The 14,728-nt window shown below is 39.6% G+C and overlaps 1 protein-coding gene across 6 annotated transcripts in view; it reads right to left on the bottom strand.

The window, feature by feature from the left end:
• Positions 1-478: 478 nt before the first annotated feature.
• PKHD1 (PKHD1 ciliary IPT domain containing fibrocystin/polyductin) overlaps positions 479-14,728 on the bottom strand; it is a 495,803-nt gene continuing 481,553 nt past the window's right edge. For 5 of the 6 annotated variants that reach the window (XM_066252548.1, XM_066252523.1, XM_066252541.1 and 2 more), the window contains one exon: positions 479-4,704. In XM_066252548.1, coding sequence (XP_066108645.1) covers positions 4,268-4,704 — 437 coding nt within the window. In that variant the 3' untranslated portion in view covers positions 479-4,267. The remainder of the gene's footprint in view (positions 4,705-14,728) is intronic. The other variant, XR_010728191.1, reaches the window with a different exon arrangement.

Below are 14,728 nucleotides of genomic sequence, written 5' to 3' on the forward strand. Positions count from 1 at the left end.
CTTCTGCTTATAGCTCTTTCTAAGTTGACACTGATACATTATAAATCAGGGGTCAAACCCGCAGCCCGCGGGCCGCATGCGGCCCGCCGAACAATTTTGTGCGGCCCACAGACTAATCCACGTAAGTTCAAAATATTTTGGATAAAATTAAGTAAGCCTAGGGGCCTACTTGTATTTTTCATTTCTCTAGCATCCTAGCTAGATATTAGCTTAGTTAACAGCAGTTGTGATGCGAACTACAGTTCCTGGTCGTTTTGTGACACTGAGTAAACTGCATGTATGATTGTGCTTGTTGTACTGATTATTTTTGTTTTCAACTGCAGTGAGAAAAGTGTTGCGTAACAGTTGCCTTTTGTAGACCTAGTGCAGCCCGCCGAATGGCTGTGATCTTGCTCTCCGGCCCACATGCTGAGTTGAGTTTGAGACCCCTGTTATAAATTCTGGAAACAAAATATGGAATAAATGAGTAAACTTTAAAGACAGATTAATTAAGATCCTTTACTGTTACTGACATATACAGTTGTATAGATGCTTGATTGAGCAATATTTGCATGTGATTTACATTCAACTTCTCCATACTCATTTTTGCATAGAGTTTGCATACATTTCAATGCATATAATTTTATCATTTGTAGTTAGACTGCAAGACAGAAGGGAGTCATTCAACCAAGTAATTATTGAAGGATTGGACCCTGCGGGAGGTAAAGGCTTCTTATAATCTTATTCAGCAATAATATGGGCAAGTCTGCTGCAGGACACAACCTCAGATTGGCTCAGTCTCCCACTCCAAGAGAGACAATGTTCTGTCAAAGTCTGGTATCTTCCCTGAACACGATCCCAAGTGATGTGTAGAAACTACCCTAGTTCCCTTCACTCGCCTTCTCTCAATTTTAACATCTATAAACATTTACATTTTTTTTTACCTCTCTAGAATTTTAGTTTGTTCAGAATCTTGGAGGAAAAGAGTTCACCATACATAGAAAATCAGATATCAGATATGAGAGGCAGAAAGAGATTCTTTGAAATAACATAGAAGCAAGATATTTTTAAATTACTTATTTGAATAAAGGGTTGTTACCACTATGAAATATTTGCTAGGTTACCTATATTAATGGTCTTAATAAGTTTAGGATTGGCCTCGAGTGACACTTGATCTAATCAGCTCATCTCCAGACACTAGTGAGCCAAGAGCTGCTCTATTTGCTTCTAGCATTTACCCAATTCTCCCATTTTTTTTTTTTTTTTGAGAAGGGAAAAGAGGACAGATTTAACTATGCTTTGGGTGATTCTGGCCAGACTCTGAAATTCCATATTCCATACCACATGCTGGAATCCTACAAGTTACTCTGGATGTTTTTTTGGCTGTTGTTCAGGCCCAAAGAATCAATTCGGACCACAGGGATCCTGGGCTTGGCTAGGGGTAGAAGTTACAGTTAATTATAATTGTTCCTAAACAGAAGGATAGAATCAAACTTGCCTTACAGAATGGTGAGTCTTTTGGCACCTGGAGGATGGAAAACAAAGTAGTGAAACTTGGGAGAACGGGAAAGAAGGAGCAGAAATAACAGAGCTGGTAGCTGACCCTTTGGGAAGGGTAAAATAAAACATGGAGTGACAATGTATTTCTAGATTTCTGGGCTGAGCACAGGGATGTGGTGTACCGTGTTAGGGAAAATGTGAGGTGGGGTAGGCTTTAAGGCCATGTGAAGTCCTCGTGGCTGTGGCATAACTTAGTGGGAAGTTCTCAGCAGTCAGCTAACTCTGTGGTACAGAGTTCTGGAAAGAAATCTAAGCTGGAATGGGTGATGGGGAAAGAAGTCGCCAGGGTGAAAGGGAGAGTGTGTAGACAGCGCCTCAGTAGGTAATGCTAAGACTGCTCCCACTCTACAATCAGATGCCTTAACTTCTGAAATGTCTTTGTACAAAAAGATTATAGCTCTTCCAGGACCTAACATATGCCCTAAAGTAAAGACTGCAAACAAAATTACTTCACAGACTATGAAGCCACAAAAATGAGATAAAGAACAGGTTATGGCAGGGACTAGTTAAACCAGAGGAGGTATAGTCTACCTAAGCCGTTCAAGTTCGTCTTTCTGTTGTTATGATTTTAAATACCGTTAGTACCAAACAAACTATGTTTATAAAGGGATTTACCTTTCAGGCAGCCATCTTGTACCTCCAGAGTAAATGTCTACAGGACAATCCTCCTTAAGTACAGATAGTCAGGATTAAAATCTCTTGACATGGTATCTCCTTCAGTATTCAACACCATATCATAGAGAAAGCTGCCTACATCCTTCTGGGGAAATGTGCAAAGGTTTAAGATGTCCATAAGACACCAAAAGAATGGACAAAGAGACTGAGAAAGTTTCTGCCAACTCATGGCAGGGTGACACATTCTTTCCCATTGATACCCTGCTGTGATGACTCTTTGCCAGTATCTTCTATGGGGCTACTTTCAGGGCATCATTATTTAACACTTTGCAATAAAAATGTTTGTCTCCTTCCTCTGTTCTAATTCAAACATATGACAGCCCCTCAACCTTTCAGAGATTAGAAACATCCTGGTTTACATTTAAGAAAAAGGTGAGAGGAAGTTCTTGCTGGAAATGCTCCTCACACCTCTGCTGTTTTGTTTTTGGGTATTTATTTATTTATTTATTTAGCTTTACTCCTTTGGAGCATAAGGTCTTCTAGATTCAGAGCCAACGACACAGTCAGGTTTCTTAAAGTATTCTGTGCAAATGTATGAATTAAGTGAAATTGCCTTGAGTAGCCTTACCCAGCTTAACGCCCCTGGGCTCTCTACTGTGGTCTCCATTGGAGCCTCTATCCCAGCCTAGAAAGGCTTCACATGATAGAACCTCTTCCCCACCTTCTTGGGCAGCTCTATGAATTCTCTTCAAACAGCAGTTCTCTGATGAATGAGTCAGCTGATAATGCATCTGGCCACTTGGTTATCACTGGTCTCCCAATATGGTTTTTATACTCCAGCTGTAAATTTTACCCAGTTACTAACACTAAGAACTATAGAGAAATAACTTTGATTGATGGACAATTGCTTTCCCCAAACTTGCTCTTATTGTATATTTGTCCTTAACTAAAATCTCAGCAAATCCCATCAGAGTATCAATTTTCATGTATCAGTACTCATGAGGTACAACCTTGATATGTTTGCTTTACTTTGGACCCATTGAATTTAAGCCATAAAACGAAATCAGCTTGTACAAAACCAGGAAGTTGTCTTGTAAAGCAGTGGTCCCCAACCTTTTTTGGGCCACGGACCGGTTTAATGTTAGAAAATATTTTTATAGACCGACTTTTAGGGTAGGATGGATAAATGTGTCACGTGACCAAGACAAGCATCAAGAGTGAGTCTTAGACAAATGTAACAGAGGGAATCTGGTCATTAAAAAAAAATAAAACATTATTCAGACTTAAATATAAATAAAACGAAAATAATGTAAGTTATTTTTTCTTTCTCTGCGGACCGGTACTGGTCTGCAGCCCGGGGGTTGGGGACCACTGTTGTAAAGGGTATGTTCTGACAGATATTCTCCTATCATTCAATTGTTTCTATAAGATTAAAAAGAAAATTTTGTTGTTGTTGTTGTTGTAATGCAGAAATAATTGTAGCAGATCAGACCTTCTCATGATTTCATAATAAGAGAAGCCCAAAGCATCGGGGGTGATCATCCTAGAGGAAACCTAATAACAACCCCTACTGGTAAAATGTTATATCATTATTAAGACAGCAAAATCAGGCTTATGTTAAAAACAAGTAAAAAACTAACAAATATTTGGGAACCTATTATTTGATGGGCATTGGCTAGGGCAGTGGTCAGCAAACTCATTAGTCAACAGAGCCAAATATCAACAGTACAACAATTGAAATTTCTTTTGAGAGCCAAATTTTTTACACTTAAGCTATATAGGTAGGTACATTCTTTATCAAGGTAGTGCCCACACGTGGTATTTTGTGGAAGAGCCACACTCAAGGGGCCAGAGCCTCATGTGGCTCACGAGCCATGGTTTGCCGACCACTGGACTAGGGTCATGCTAAATACAAAAGATCTGTCTGACATTGTTTCAATCTACAAGCGTTTAGATGACTGTCTTCCATTTTAAAGTTGAAGAAAAGAGATCTCAGTGTCCATATTCTCTCTTCTTAGTGTCCAAACAGGTCAGCCCTCCCATCCCTTGATCATTTTCCAGAAATACGTTGAACATTCTGACTCTCAACCCGAACGTCCACACTGCCCCTTCGTCACAGCTGCTCGTGAATAGCCTCTGAATGCACCGAATGAAGGCAGAATTCCTCTCTGGCACCACAGACTGCTGTCTTCTCTTGGGAAAGCCCTGCGCTGCCACTGTCCCTGCCCAACCCACTCTGCTCCCACAGTGACTGTTGCGCTTGTCTGAGGTCTGCGCAGAGCAGCAGCCGCTGGTCTTGACCTGCCAGCTGGTATCTCAGCAGCTGCTCTTGGGCCTCCTTCCAGTTTCCAGTTTCCTGCATGTACAGCTGCTGAGCAGGAGGGCCTGGGGTGCAGGTGGGCCCAGGGGCTGTGACTCTGGGAACACTGGGAGCAGGGACAGTCGCCTCCTCTCGGACAGCCTGGCGGCTAACCTTCCTTCTGGACACCCCGTTTACTGACTGGTGGGGGAGCTGGTTCAGCTTGGCCAGCATGACCTTCATCCGCACATCTGTGGGGAAAAGAAGTAGAGAAAGAAATAAATATAGTTCTCCAGTTGATCATACATGTTGCATACTTAGTGTTCCTAAAATGATATTGTCAAATAATTAAAGATCGAGTTTTATCATCTTATCGATTTCCAAATAATTTTGGAAATACACTTGTCCTAAAAGAATCACTTTATCCCATGCCTAATTTATAATGAATATGAATTATCTAATCAAAGTTTGATAATAAATTCTTCCCAGAGAAACACTTTTTTTGATGCTGATGAGTCAACAAGGATTTTTCATGGTAAGCACAACAGGGTAAAACCACATTCTGCCTTGACACATGGGTTAACTAATGCTTGTATTGAGAACTGTAGGCGCTAAAAACATTCTTCTCTAATACTTTGGCTTTTATGACAAATTTATGATTTTATTGTCTTTGATCTTATAAAAAGATGAATATAAACATATGTAGAAATAACAAAAATATATAAATAAACATATATCCATATGAGTAGGGACATATGCGATTGTGTACGAGTACAAATGAGCATTGGATTGAAGTCAAGTTCAAGCTCCCCTTTCCCTGCTAACTGGCTCTGTGACTTTCATCTTGTTGCTTAGCCTCTCTGAGCTTCAGTTGTATAACTTTATATTACTCTCAGGTGCTACTCAACAATTTATTAACATACACATTTTTTTAACAGTCATGTTTTAATGACTGTTTTTTTTCTTTCAACATTTCATTTGCATTTGACTTTTCTATTCAGCAGAATTAATATTTGACTTGGAAGAGTACAACATTGATATTGACTGTGATAAACAGATCATCTGGGCATTTTTGTCTTCATCTGTCCCCAGTTCTTTGAAGGATGTATAATAAAAGCAATCCTACCTCTCGCTTTAACAAATACGATCATGCCATGTGTTAATGACTAACTAGCCTGTCCTGTTAGTTGAATAATAAATGATGATAAACTGAAATTACATAGAATTTTACTAATATAAATGAGGTTAATACCAAAACAGTTTATGATATGAAATATGTGAAAGTCCCTAGAAGCTAGATAGCATAGCAGCTAAGAATACAGACTTGGAATCAAACACACATGATTAGATGTGCTGCCTGATCCCTCACTGACTGAATAAATGTGTAGCGTGACTTACTCTCTGTGTGTTTCAGTTTCCTCATCTGTAACACAGTAATAATGAGAGCATTTACCTCATAGGATTGTTTGCAGGTGAAATAAGATGAATCATCCAAAGTGCTGCTTAGAGCCTGTGATATGGTATGAACTGGATAAATAATAACCACCATAATTCAAACCTCTAATGCTCAGATAGCACTTAACCCTGCCAGGCACTGTTTCTCATGCTTTACATCCACTCATTTAACCCTCAGAGTTACCTGTGATATGATTTATCACAAGAAATTCCTTTCTAGCACAAACTCTTAAAACCCTTGGAATTACCTAATTGAGAAGAGCAGTAAAGATGTCTTTTGTTATGTTACCAAGGTGACTTTTGGACCCCACCTAGGAAGAGGACTGGTAGCCAGGAGAATCAGTCATGTGATTAAAGGATTGATGTCTCCAGGGTGGTTAACTCTTTCCCAGACAGGCATGGTATTTCTGGCAGACTAATGGTTAAAAACTACTGCTTTAAAGTATTTTATATCTGTGTAGTGCCTTAGTCTCTGGCTGCATCCTACTCTAAACCCAAATGTTTTACTTCTTTCCTATAATTACCTTGTTTCCCACCTGTAAGAATGATCTTAAAACACACCCTAGTTCTGAGATATTTTTTAATCCTATCTTTCAAAACTCTCTACCTTCTTTTATTCATGTTGACATCAGGGAAAATGTGGTTCTTGTAGAGTTGCAGAAATGAATTTTACAGAACCCATGTTTAGAGAAACTTAGGCTGTTGCAGAAAGATTTATTCAGGGTTGAAAGACAAGGTTTCCCATAGGTCTTTAGTGTCTTATTTCTGTCTGTCCTGCCCAGGAAAAAGTCTAGTCTTGTCTTCGTTAAGCCCAGTTGTAAAGCCAGTAGCCACGGCCACCATCACAGCCGCCTGGCCCATGCAGGTTCGCATCTGAATTGGACAGACGGTAATCAAACAACAGAGCCAAGAACTGGTGGGCCATTACCTTTAATCCTAGCTTGCACCAGGCAGGCAAGTAAAAACACACACTGGGCTCCAAAACCCACTCACATTCAGTGCTCACAAAGCTACTGACTTATCCGTGTTTCCTAGAATCAAGGGTTTCTAGCTCACCAGCCTTATTCACCTCTGTTCCCATCTCCTTCCTTCTCCCTGCACAAACTCTGCACAAACTGGCTTCTCACTCAACACCCCGCCATCTTGGCTGCTTCTCCTAACCTCCTCCACGTGGCCTTTCTCTGCTCTCCTCTCTAATGCCAATATCAGGAACTAAGAGAGAGCAAGCTTCCGGCCTGCCCCACTTTATAGTGCAGAAATCAAAACCTTTTAATCCAATATACAAAATAGGGAAGTCTCTAATACAAAGTCACTTATCTGAGGCATGATGGGATTGTATCACCCCACATCAAAAAGGGTGGAAAAGGCTTAGTCCTAAAACCAAGCCCCAGGCTACAAGGATCCTGCCTGCCTACAGCCCTCCCCCAACACACGTTAATATCACCTGGGCAACGGGCTTCCATGTGGGCAGCACCATCTTTAACAAAGTGAGCATAATATATTTTATCTGCCCAACAGTCGGACTTTCACTAAGTTTGGCAGAATAAACTTTATAAAACAATTTACTATAGTTAAATCTATCTTTTTATTTATACTTTGGTTGCTCCATTACCGTCCACTATGAAAGCTGGAATGCCCACTAGTGGGCGGTAGGGATCAGGTTGACTACCACTGGTCTAGTCCAGTGGTCTCCAACCCCCGGGCTGTGGACCGGTACCGGTCCATGGACCATTTGGTACTGGTCTGCAGAGAAAGAATAAATAACTTACATTATTTCCGTTTTATTTATATTTAAGTCTAAATAATGTTTTATTTTTAAAAAATGACCAGATTCCCTTTGTTACATCAGTCTAAGACTCACTCTTGACACTTGTCTCAGTCACGTAATACATTTATCCATCCCACCCTAAAGGCCGGTCCGTAAAAATATTTTCTGAGATTAAACTGGCCCGTGGCCCAAAAAAGGTTGTGGACCACTGGTCTAGTCCATGTGTTACAGGGAGGGTGACAAGATCTCAATTCTTGTGTTCTTGAGAGAAAGAATCCAATCAAGAGACAAAGTGCAGCAAGAAAGTTAGAGAAAAGGGGACCCTGGAGACAGGTTCAGGGGGTCAGCCATGGCCGAGCTGTTGCTGCATACCGGTCCTCTGGTTGCAAGTCTCATGGGGACCCTCAGAGCTTGGAAAGAAGAGGGGGAAGCAGAGGGGAAGGTGCAGGATGTTCCCAAAGGGTAGGGAACCCTGGGACCTCTGTCCTAAGGCATTTTAAGGGAGGGAATTTTAGGCGAGGCCCCAGGCAGGATCTCAATAGAATATTCATCAGCTCTCCAGGTGTGTCCCCAAGGGTTGTGGTCTTCATTAATTGGTTGGCACCAAGGCAGTGGGTCATTATTCAATGTAGCTGGACTTAAGGTCAGCTGTGGCTTCCCTTTGTCTTGTTTTGCTGCTTTTCTGGGCCTGGAGCTGAAACACAGCTGAAGCCTAAATGTTATCCCTAGAGGTTAATGCTTAAGGCTATTTGCTGGCTTCTTTGCTTGTTCCTCCTCTAAGGGGATTTAAAACCACATGACCAGCAATGTGCCAGGGGAGGGTCCAACTTCTGTGACCAGAGATATAAAATCAGGGCATCTAAACTGCATGACCAGATATGGGAGGAAAGGTCACCTTAGGGACAAGGTCCGTGTTTTCCCAGTTTTGCCTGTTGGTAGGCACTTGGGGCTTTCTGTCCTGGTGACCTCCTATACCTGGCCTATATACAGTTCTTGCTCTGCTCGTGTCTAACTGCCTACCATATTAGCGCCATTTACCACTCAAAGCCTCTACTTGGGAGACCACTGGGCTACCAGCCCATTCAGAATGGGAGCAAAAGGGGTAAGCATGTGTCTCCAAGCAGAAAGGCAGAGAGATGGGCCAGATCTCTGTTAGGCCAGTGTTTATATTTTGGGGCTGGAAAAGACTACCTTTTCTTTAGGCCAATCTGTCAGTTTCTTCAAAATTTCATGGACTTGCATTGATTCCTCCCACCAGCCAATCAAATAAATACTTCTTGTAGGCTAGACTGACCCACCTCTATGGCCACCATTCTGGCTTCCACTACCCACGCCCAGTAGAAGAATTTTCCTCTTCATCCCCCAGCACTGTGACCTGCAGTGCCTTGTGGAGACCCCTCCCAACCTGCTGGGCATGGAGTCCAAAGGGCTATGAGAACAATGGAGTCCTAGAATGCGCAAGTGGGTCTGTGAACACTATAGTTTCCTAGCTAATTAATCTAAATGAATGCTGAGGCTTCTTACTTAAGCAGGCTTTCCAAGTTTTATTAAATATAGTGTCCAACTCCCTTCGCTTCCTTTCCCCATTGATTCCTAGCTACCTACCTATAGTAACAATCTCCCCAAATACTTTCTTCAGAGAGGATTTCCTAACTCATGAGTTCTTTTTTGTTTCATATTACATTGAGTGTTGAGGAATGAATCAATTTATTTGTTATAAAAAATGCAATTATAGTTTTATTTTAAAAATAATCTTATTCAATTACAGGTTATTTAACAAAATAAAAGAAATTCAAGAGTTTTCTGTTGATGAGTATGTTAACGTTCGCATTCCAATATGTGTTCTTTGGAAAGGCTAATAATAATTTAAAGTAATACACTAATCATAGCAATTATTGGGCACTATCGTCGCATGTTGGGCACTAAGTTTATATATAATTTAATTCTTACAACAACACTCTGGAGTGTTATTATTATCTCTCTTTAAGAAAAAAAATCCATTGCTTTTTTTCAATGGATGAGAGAGATTAAGTAATTTCCCAAGACCGTTTAGAAAGTAGTGACAGCTTGTACTTACAGAATTGTACTTTACAGAATTGAAGATTTTTGGCTTCACAGTCTATATTCTAAGCACCACATAGTATTGTGTTTAAAGACAACAAAGGGAGTTAAGAGGACTGGTTGGGTACATGCCTGGGAGTATTTCATGCATGTGAATGTTATCTTTGTGTATTTTATAGTGAAAAAAATATTGAGAACCACCTAAATGCCTAGAGGGTAGGTGGCAATACCAACTCTGACATTTCTTTATCCTTGCTTTTCTCATAGCTCATCACTAAATTCATTAACCACTGTTTTATATACATACTATGTAAATAATACTTTTTTAAACCTGTGTGTTATGCTTCTCACTTAGTTTACTGAGCCCAGTCTTGGTTTATGTTAGAAAACAGTAATTATGTCTATATCATACTGTACAGCACATTATTGAGTCCAAGTGTACTAATTTTCTATTCATTGTAATCTAACAATGAATAGAAACTGAGGTGAGAAAGAATGAAGAAGGTAACAGCAACAATATAAATATATGTGACACACTGACTTAAAGTAGTAAAATGAGACAAATTGTCATGCTGTTTATAGTTTCCATGGTACATCAATTAATATTCTGCTAAACCATGCTTCTCTTCTTTTCCACAGTCTTTTGCCTAGCATGTATCTGCCATAGCCCCCTAATGATAGGATTATTCTTTGGCTTAGATCTATGCAAACCTTCAGGTTATACCAGTTTCCCTATGGGATCTCAATTCCTCCCAGAACTGTTCCTTGACAGCCCAAAGGACATTGATTTATGCCTTAGTACTTGTTGACTAGAGTTTTTCATTTGACTAATGCAACGGCTTCTATTATTGGTCAACTTTCTTGTATTACAGTCTCGTTTTCCTCTTTGAATTCCCTCAGGGAAGGAACTTTTTGTGCCATCAGCTTTGTCTCCCTATTGTGCCCAGTTCTATGCCAAGTATTGAACTTAGTGTCATTTCCATAATTACTGTTCCCACCAGGAGGAAAAGACATAGTTTACTGAGATTAGCAAATAACCAAAGAACAAGAATAATAAATTGTCACATAGAAACAAGCTTTTAAGAAGAATAAAAGACTTTGAATCTTTATTCCCTAGTAAAAACCAATACCACTCCATATTAGGGGAATCAAACACCGCAAGTCACCTATTTTCAATCCATTGAAGATATTGTTACTCTGCTTTTGAAAGCTCATCATTAGGTATCTGTTACCCCCTGTTCTTCAACTCTGCATCTACTTATAACAGACTAACATCTGTGTAGCTTTCCTTTGCAGGCCTCTAAACATTAAAAAAAATCTCCCATGAATTATTTACATGGCAGCCCCAATCAGCAACATACCTGACAGAATCCCTAGCCGAAATGAAAGTGTGTTGTGTAAAGGTGCCCAGGGAGACTGGCGCCTCCCACTGTGAGGTTATAGACAGAACTAAGTCAGCACACATAATATGTCAGTGCCGACATCAGAAGGAATCAGATCCTTTGATCTCGGACCTCCATAGGAAGCTTAGATCTCAGACAAATTAGATAAAAAATGAATTTATAGCAGATATGTGTCCTAAGGCATTCAGCTGAATGTTTGGGTTTTAGGGAAGAAAGAATATTGAGTATCAAAACAGAGGAATAGGAATGCCTCCTTCCCACCTCCGCCTTGGTGAGTTCCCATTAAGATGGAAAGATGGGATTTCAAATTGCCCCTGTGTACCTCTTAGAGTCCCATGGTTTTGCTCAAGTTTTAGGAAGAATGGCATAAAATGTGGGAACATATATCCTGTCTCTATGAAAAGAAGGACTCAGTGCTTTGGGGGTCCATCCATGTCCTCCCACAGTCAGCTGTCACTTTTTCCATTGTCCTAACCCTCTTTTGTCTTCCAAATGTTTCTTGGGCAATAAATACACGATGCGCCTATGTTGTTTAGTTTGTGTGGGTACTAGTTACTGGCTTCTGTTGCAATGGAACATTAACAATGGCTCTCCCCCCAGTTCCCACCTCACCCCTACCATTCATATTTTCCTAGCTCCATCTCTGTGTTCCGCATTCAGTGTTGGATGACCTGGATTTAGTACAGAGGCCCAATATGATCACCTGCACCCTGGAACCTAAAAACTATCTAAAGCAAAGAGATGTACCAACATAAAGAATGATCAACCAATATAATCAAACAACATAAACAATGTACTCCAACTTGGTTTTTCCTTTGCAGTAAGGACAACACCCCTACCCATATATTGAAGAAAGTATAAGCAATAGTTAATAAATAGTATTAAATTACTAATTATAATTTATTAATTGATAAATACTAATAAACAGCATATTATACCTGCATCTTTTATTTTTGTAAAAATATTTTCTTTTTTATTCATTTTAGAGAGGGGGGAGAGAGAGAAAAAAGGGGGAGAGTAGGAAGTATCAACTCCCGTATGTGCCTTGACCAGGTAAGCCCAGGGTTTCGAACTAGCGACCTCAGCGTTCCAGGTCAACACTTTTACCACTACACCACCACAGGTCAGGCCACCTATGTCTTTTCTAGGTTATTTGTTGAAGTGAAAGATTATCATTTATTTTTAATAAGCAGTGCATGACAAATCAGGAAGGTGTAAAAAATCTAAATAGATAAAGAATAAAAAATGCCTTTGGTCTCTCATTATATCATCAGTGACCTCTATCTTATTGTTTTTGTAATCTCCTAGCAATGAAATGTTTTAGTAAACCTAATTTAACTCATTAATCCATGCAGAGTTTACTTGGATGTACTTTGGGTGAAGTGTGAATCTAGACTGATAAATATTCAAAGTAGTTGAATTTATTTGCTCCATTTATAGACTAATACTTTCATTTTCCTTTATTTTTATCACCTTGATCATTTATTAAATTTCTGGATCTATTTTTATATTTATATTTAATTGAGGTTATTTCCGCTAATGTGTCCATATTTTCTTGTGTTAGTATCACATTGTCTTAAGAATAGTAACCTAAATGTGACCTCTCTGGTTGAGCTCCCCATTCTCACTGCAATAAATCTATTTCTCATAAAAAATTAGCTTTGTATCACTGATCCATATTTTCTGAAGAACTTTACAATCATCTTATGCTGTTCTACTCTGTATAAGATAATTGAAATTGCAATAATCCAAAGTTAACTTAGAAATAACAGGTTTTTGCAATATTAGTAAATCTATATAATCAGAAATATGCTATAATTCTCTATGCAGCCGAGTCTTCTTCATGTTATTCAATAAAATATACTTTATTTTTATATAAGTCTAGTAGATCTTGTTAATTTTTTTCAAAAACAATGTATTCTTTGATCACTATTATATATTTTATTATGTTTCCTAACTGCATACCAGTAAGTTATACAATATTATTTTTGTATAGATTAACATTATATTTGAATAAGTTACTCAAGTTATTTATAAATTATTGCAGTTACTGATTTAGTCTTTTAAGTTATTATTGAATAATATCATCTGCAAATTGTTATGTATTTTATCTAACATTGTCTCTTACTTTTGCTTTATATCTGACTGTAGTTTTAGCATTTCAAAATACATGTGACTTTATTATGGTATGGGTGAATCATGCTTGTCTGAGGAAGAATTCTCCTACCAGCCCATCATTAATGGTGATGCTAGATCTTGGTTGTAAGTAGCATGGGGACTCTCCATCTTATTCAGAATGCAGGCTCTTCTCCCTGGTTATCTTTAAAATGTTTTCTTAAGAAATTAAGTGCTAGATTTTAGTCATATTTTCCAATAAGTTGGTGTTTATATTTTTATCATATAACAAGGACGTCCTATTTATCAGTAATTTCCAAATGTAATTTTACTTCCCACAAACATCTGACAGTTTTTACTCCTGAGATGTTTTTGCTCTTCCCTGATTCCAGACATCTTGTGGCACCCCTCTCTTCCTCTCTCCCTGTCATTTTCAGATGTGTACTTACAAAAGTACAGTGACAGTCCTTTTTATTTTACATTCACAAAACATACCATAGGTCATCAACAGGACTCTGAAGTGGTAGAGAAAAATCCCTGAAGTCGATGGTCATAGTCACACAGGAATAATATTGTGCCATTCTTTCATGCCAGTTTCCATTCCAAATACTGGGTACATGAATGTCACCAAAGGGGAAAAAAAAGGCCAATGGCTAAAGATCAGTGTGAAATTTAGGGAAGGAAGCACTGAGATCCATCTTGTAAAGACACAGGCAAAGTGGTGGCAGGAAGCTGGGAGATGGCACGATGGTGGCCAGCAGGCAGCGGCAGAAAGTATTGTCTGGAAGCAGGAAGTCATGGTATCTCCATTGTTAGGATCCAAAAGGTGTGTGGTCATATCCTGGTATTAATTTTGTAAACCTGAATACACTTCCTATGTCTCTTTTATTGTTTTTTTTTTTTTTCTGAAGCTGGAAATAGGGAGGCAGTCAGACTCCTGGATGCACCCGATCAGGATCCACCCGGCATGCCCATCGGGGGGTGATGCTCTGCTCATCTGGGGCACCGCTCTGTTGCAACCAGAGCCATTCTAGCGCCTGAGGCAGAGGCCATGGAGCCATCCTCAGCGCCCGGGCCAACTTTGCTCCAATGGAGCCTTGGCTGCGGGAGGGGAAGAGACAGAGAGAAAGGAGAGGGGGAGGGGTGGAGAAGCAGATACTTCTCCTGTGTGCCCTGGCCGGGAGTCAAACCCGGGACTCCTGCACGCCATGCTGACACTCTACCACTGATCCAATCTTTTAGAAAAGATAAATTTTGCTTTTTTCCAGCAGTTGACAGAATGGCTGGAACCCAGGGTTCTCTGGACAAGGAAAGAGAAAGAAGGGGGAGCATTTCATCTCTGTCTTCATCATTCACTCAACAATGGTTATTAGAAGTCTAATACTGCAATACTATATGATGAAAATGTAGGGATTAGAAAAGATATAGAATTTATATGAAAGGATCTGGACAAGGTGAATATAATAATTACCT

Source organism: Saccopteryx bilineata, chromosome 1 (assembly GCF_036850765.1).
Source record: "Saccopteryx bilineata isolate mSacBil1 chromosome 1, mSacBil1_pri_phased_curated, whole genome shotgun sequence".
In the NCBI taxonomy this organism is placed as follows: Eukaryota; Metazoa; Chordata; class Mammalia; order Chiroptera; family Emballonuridae; genus Saccopteryx; species Saccopteryx bilineata.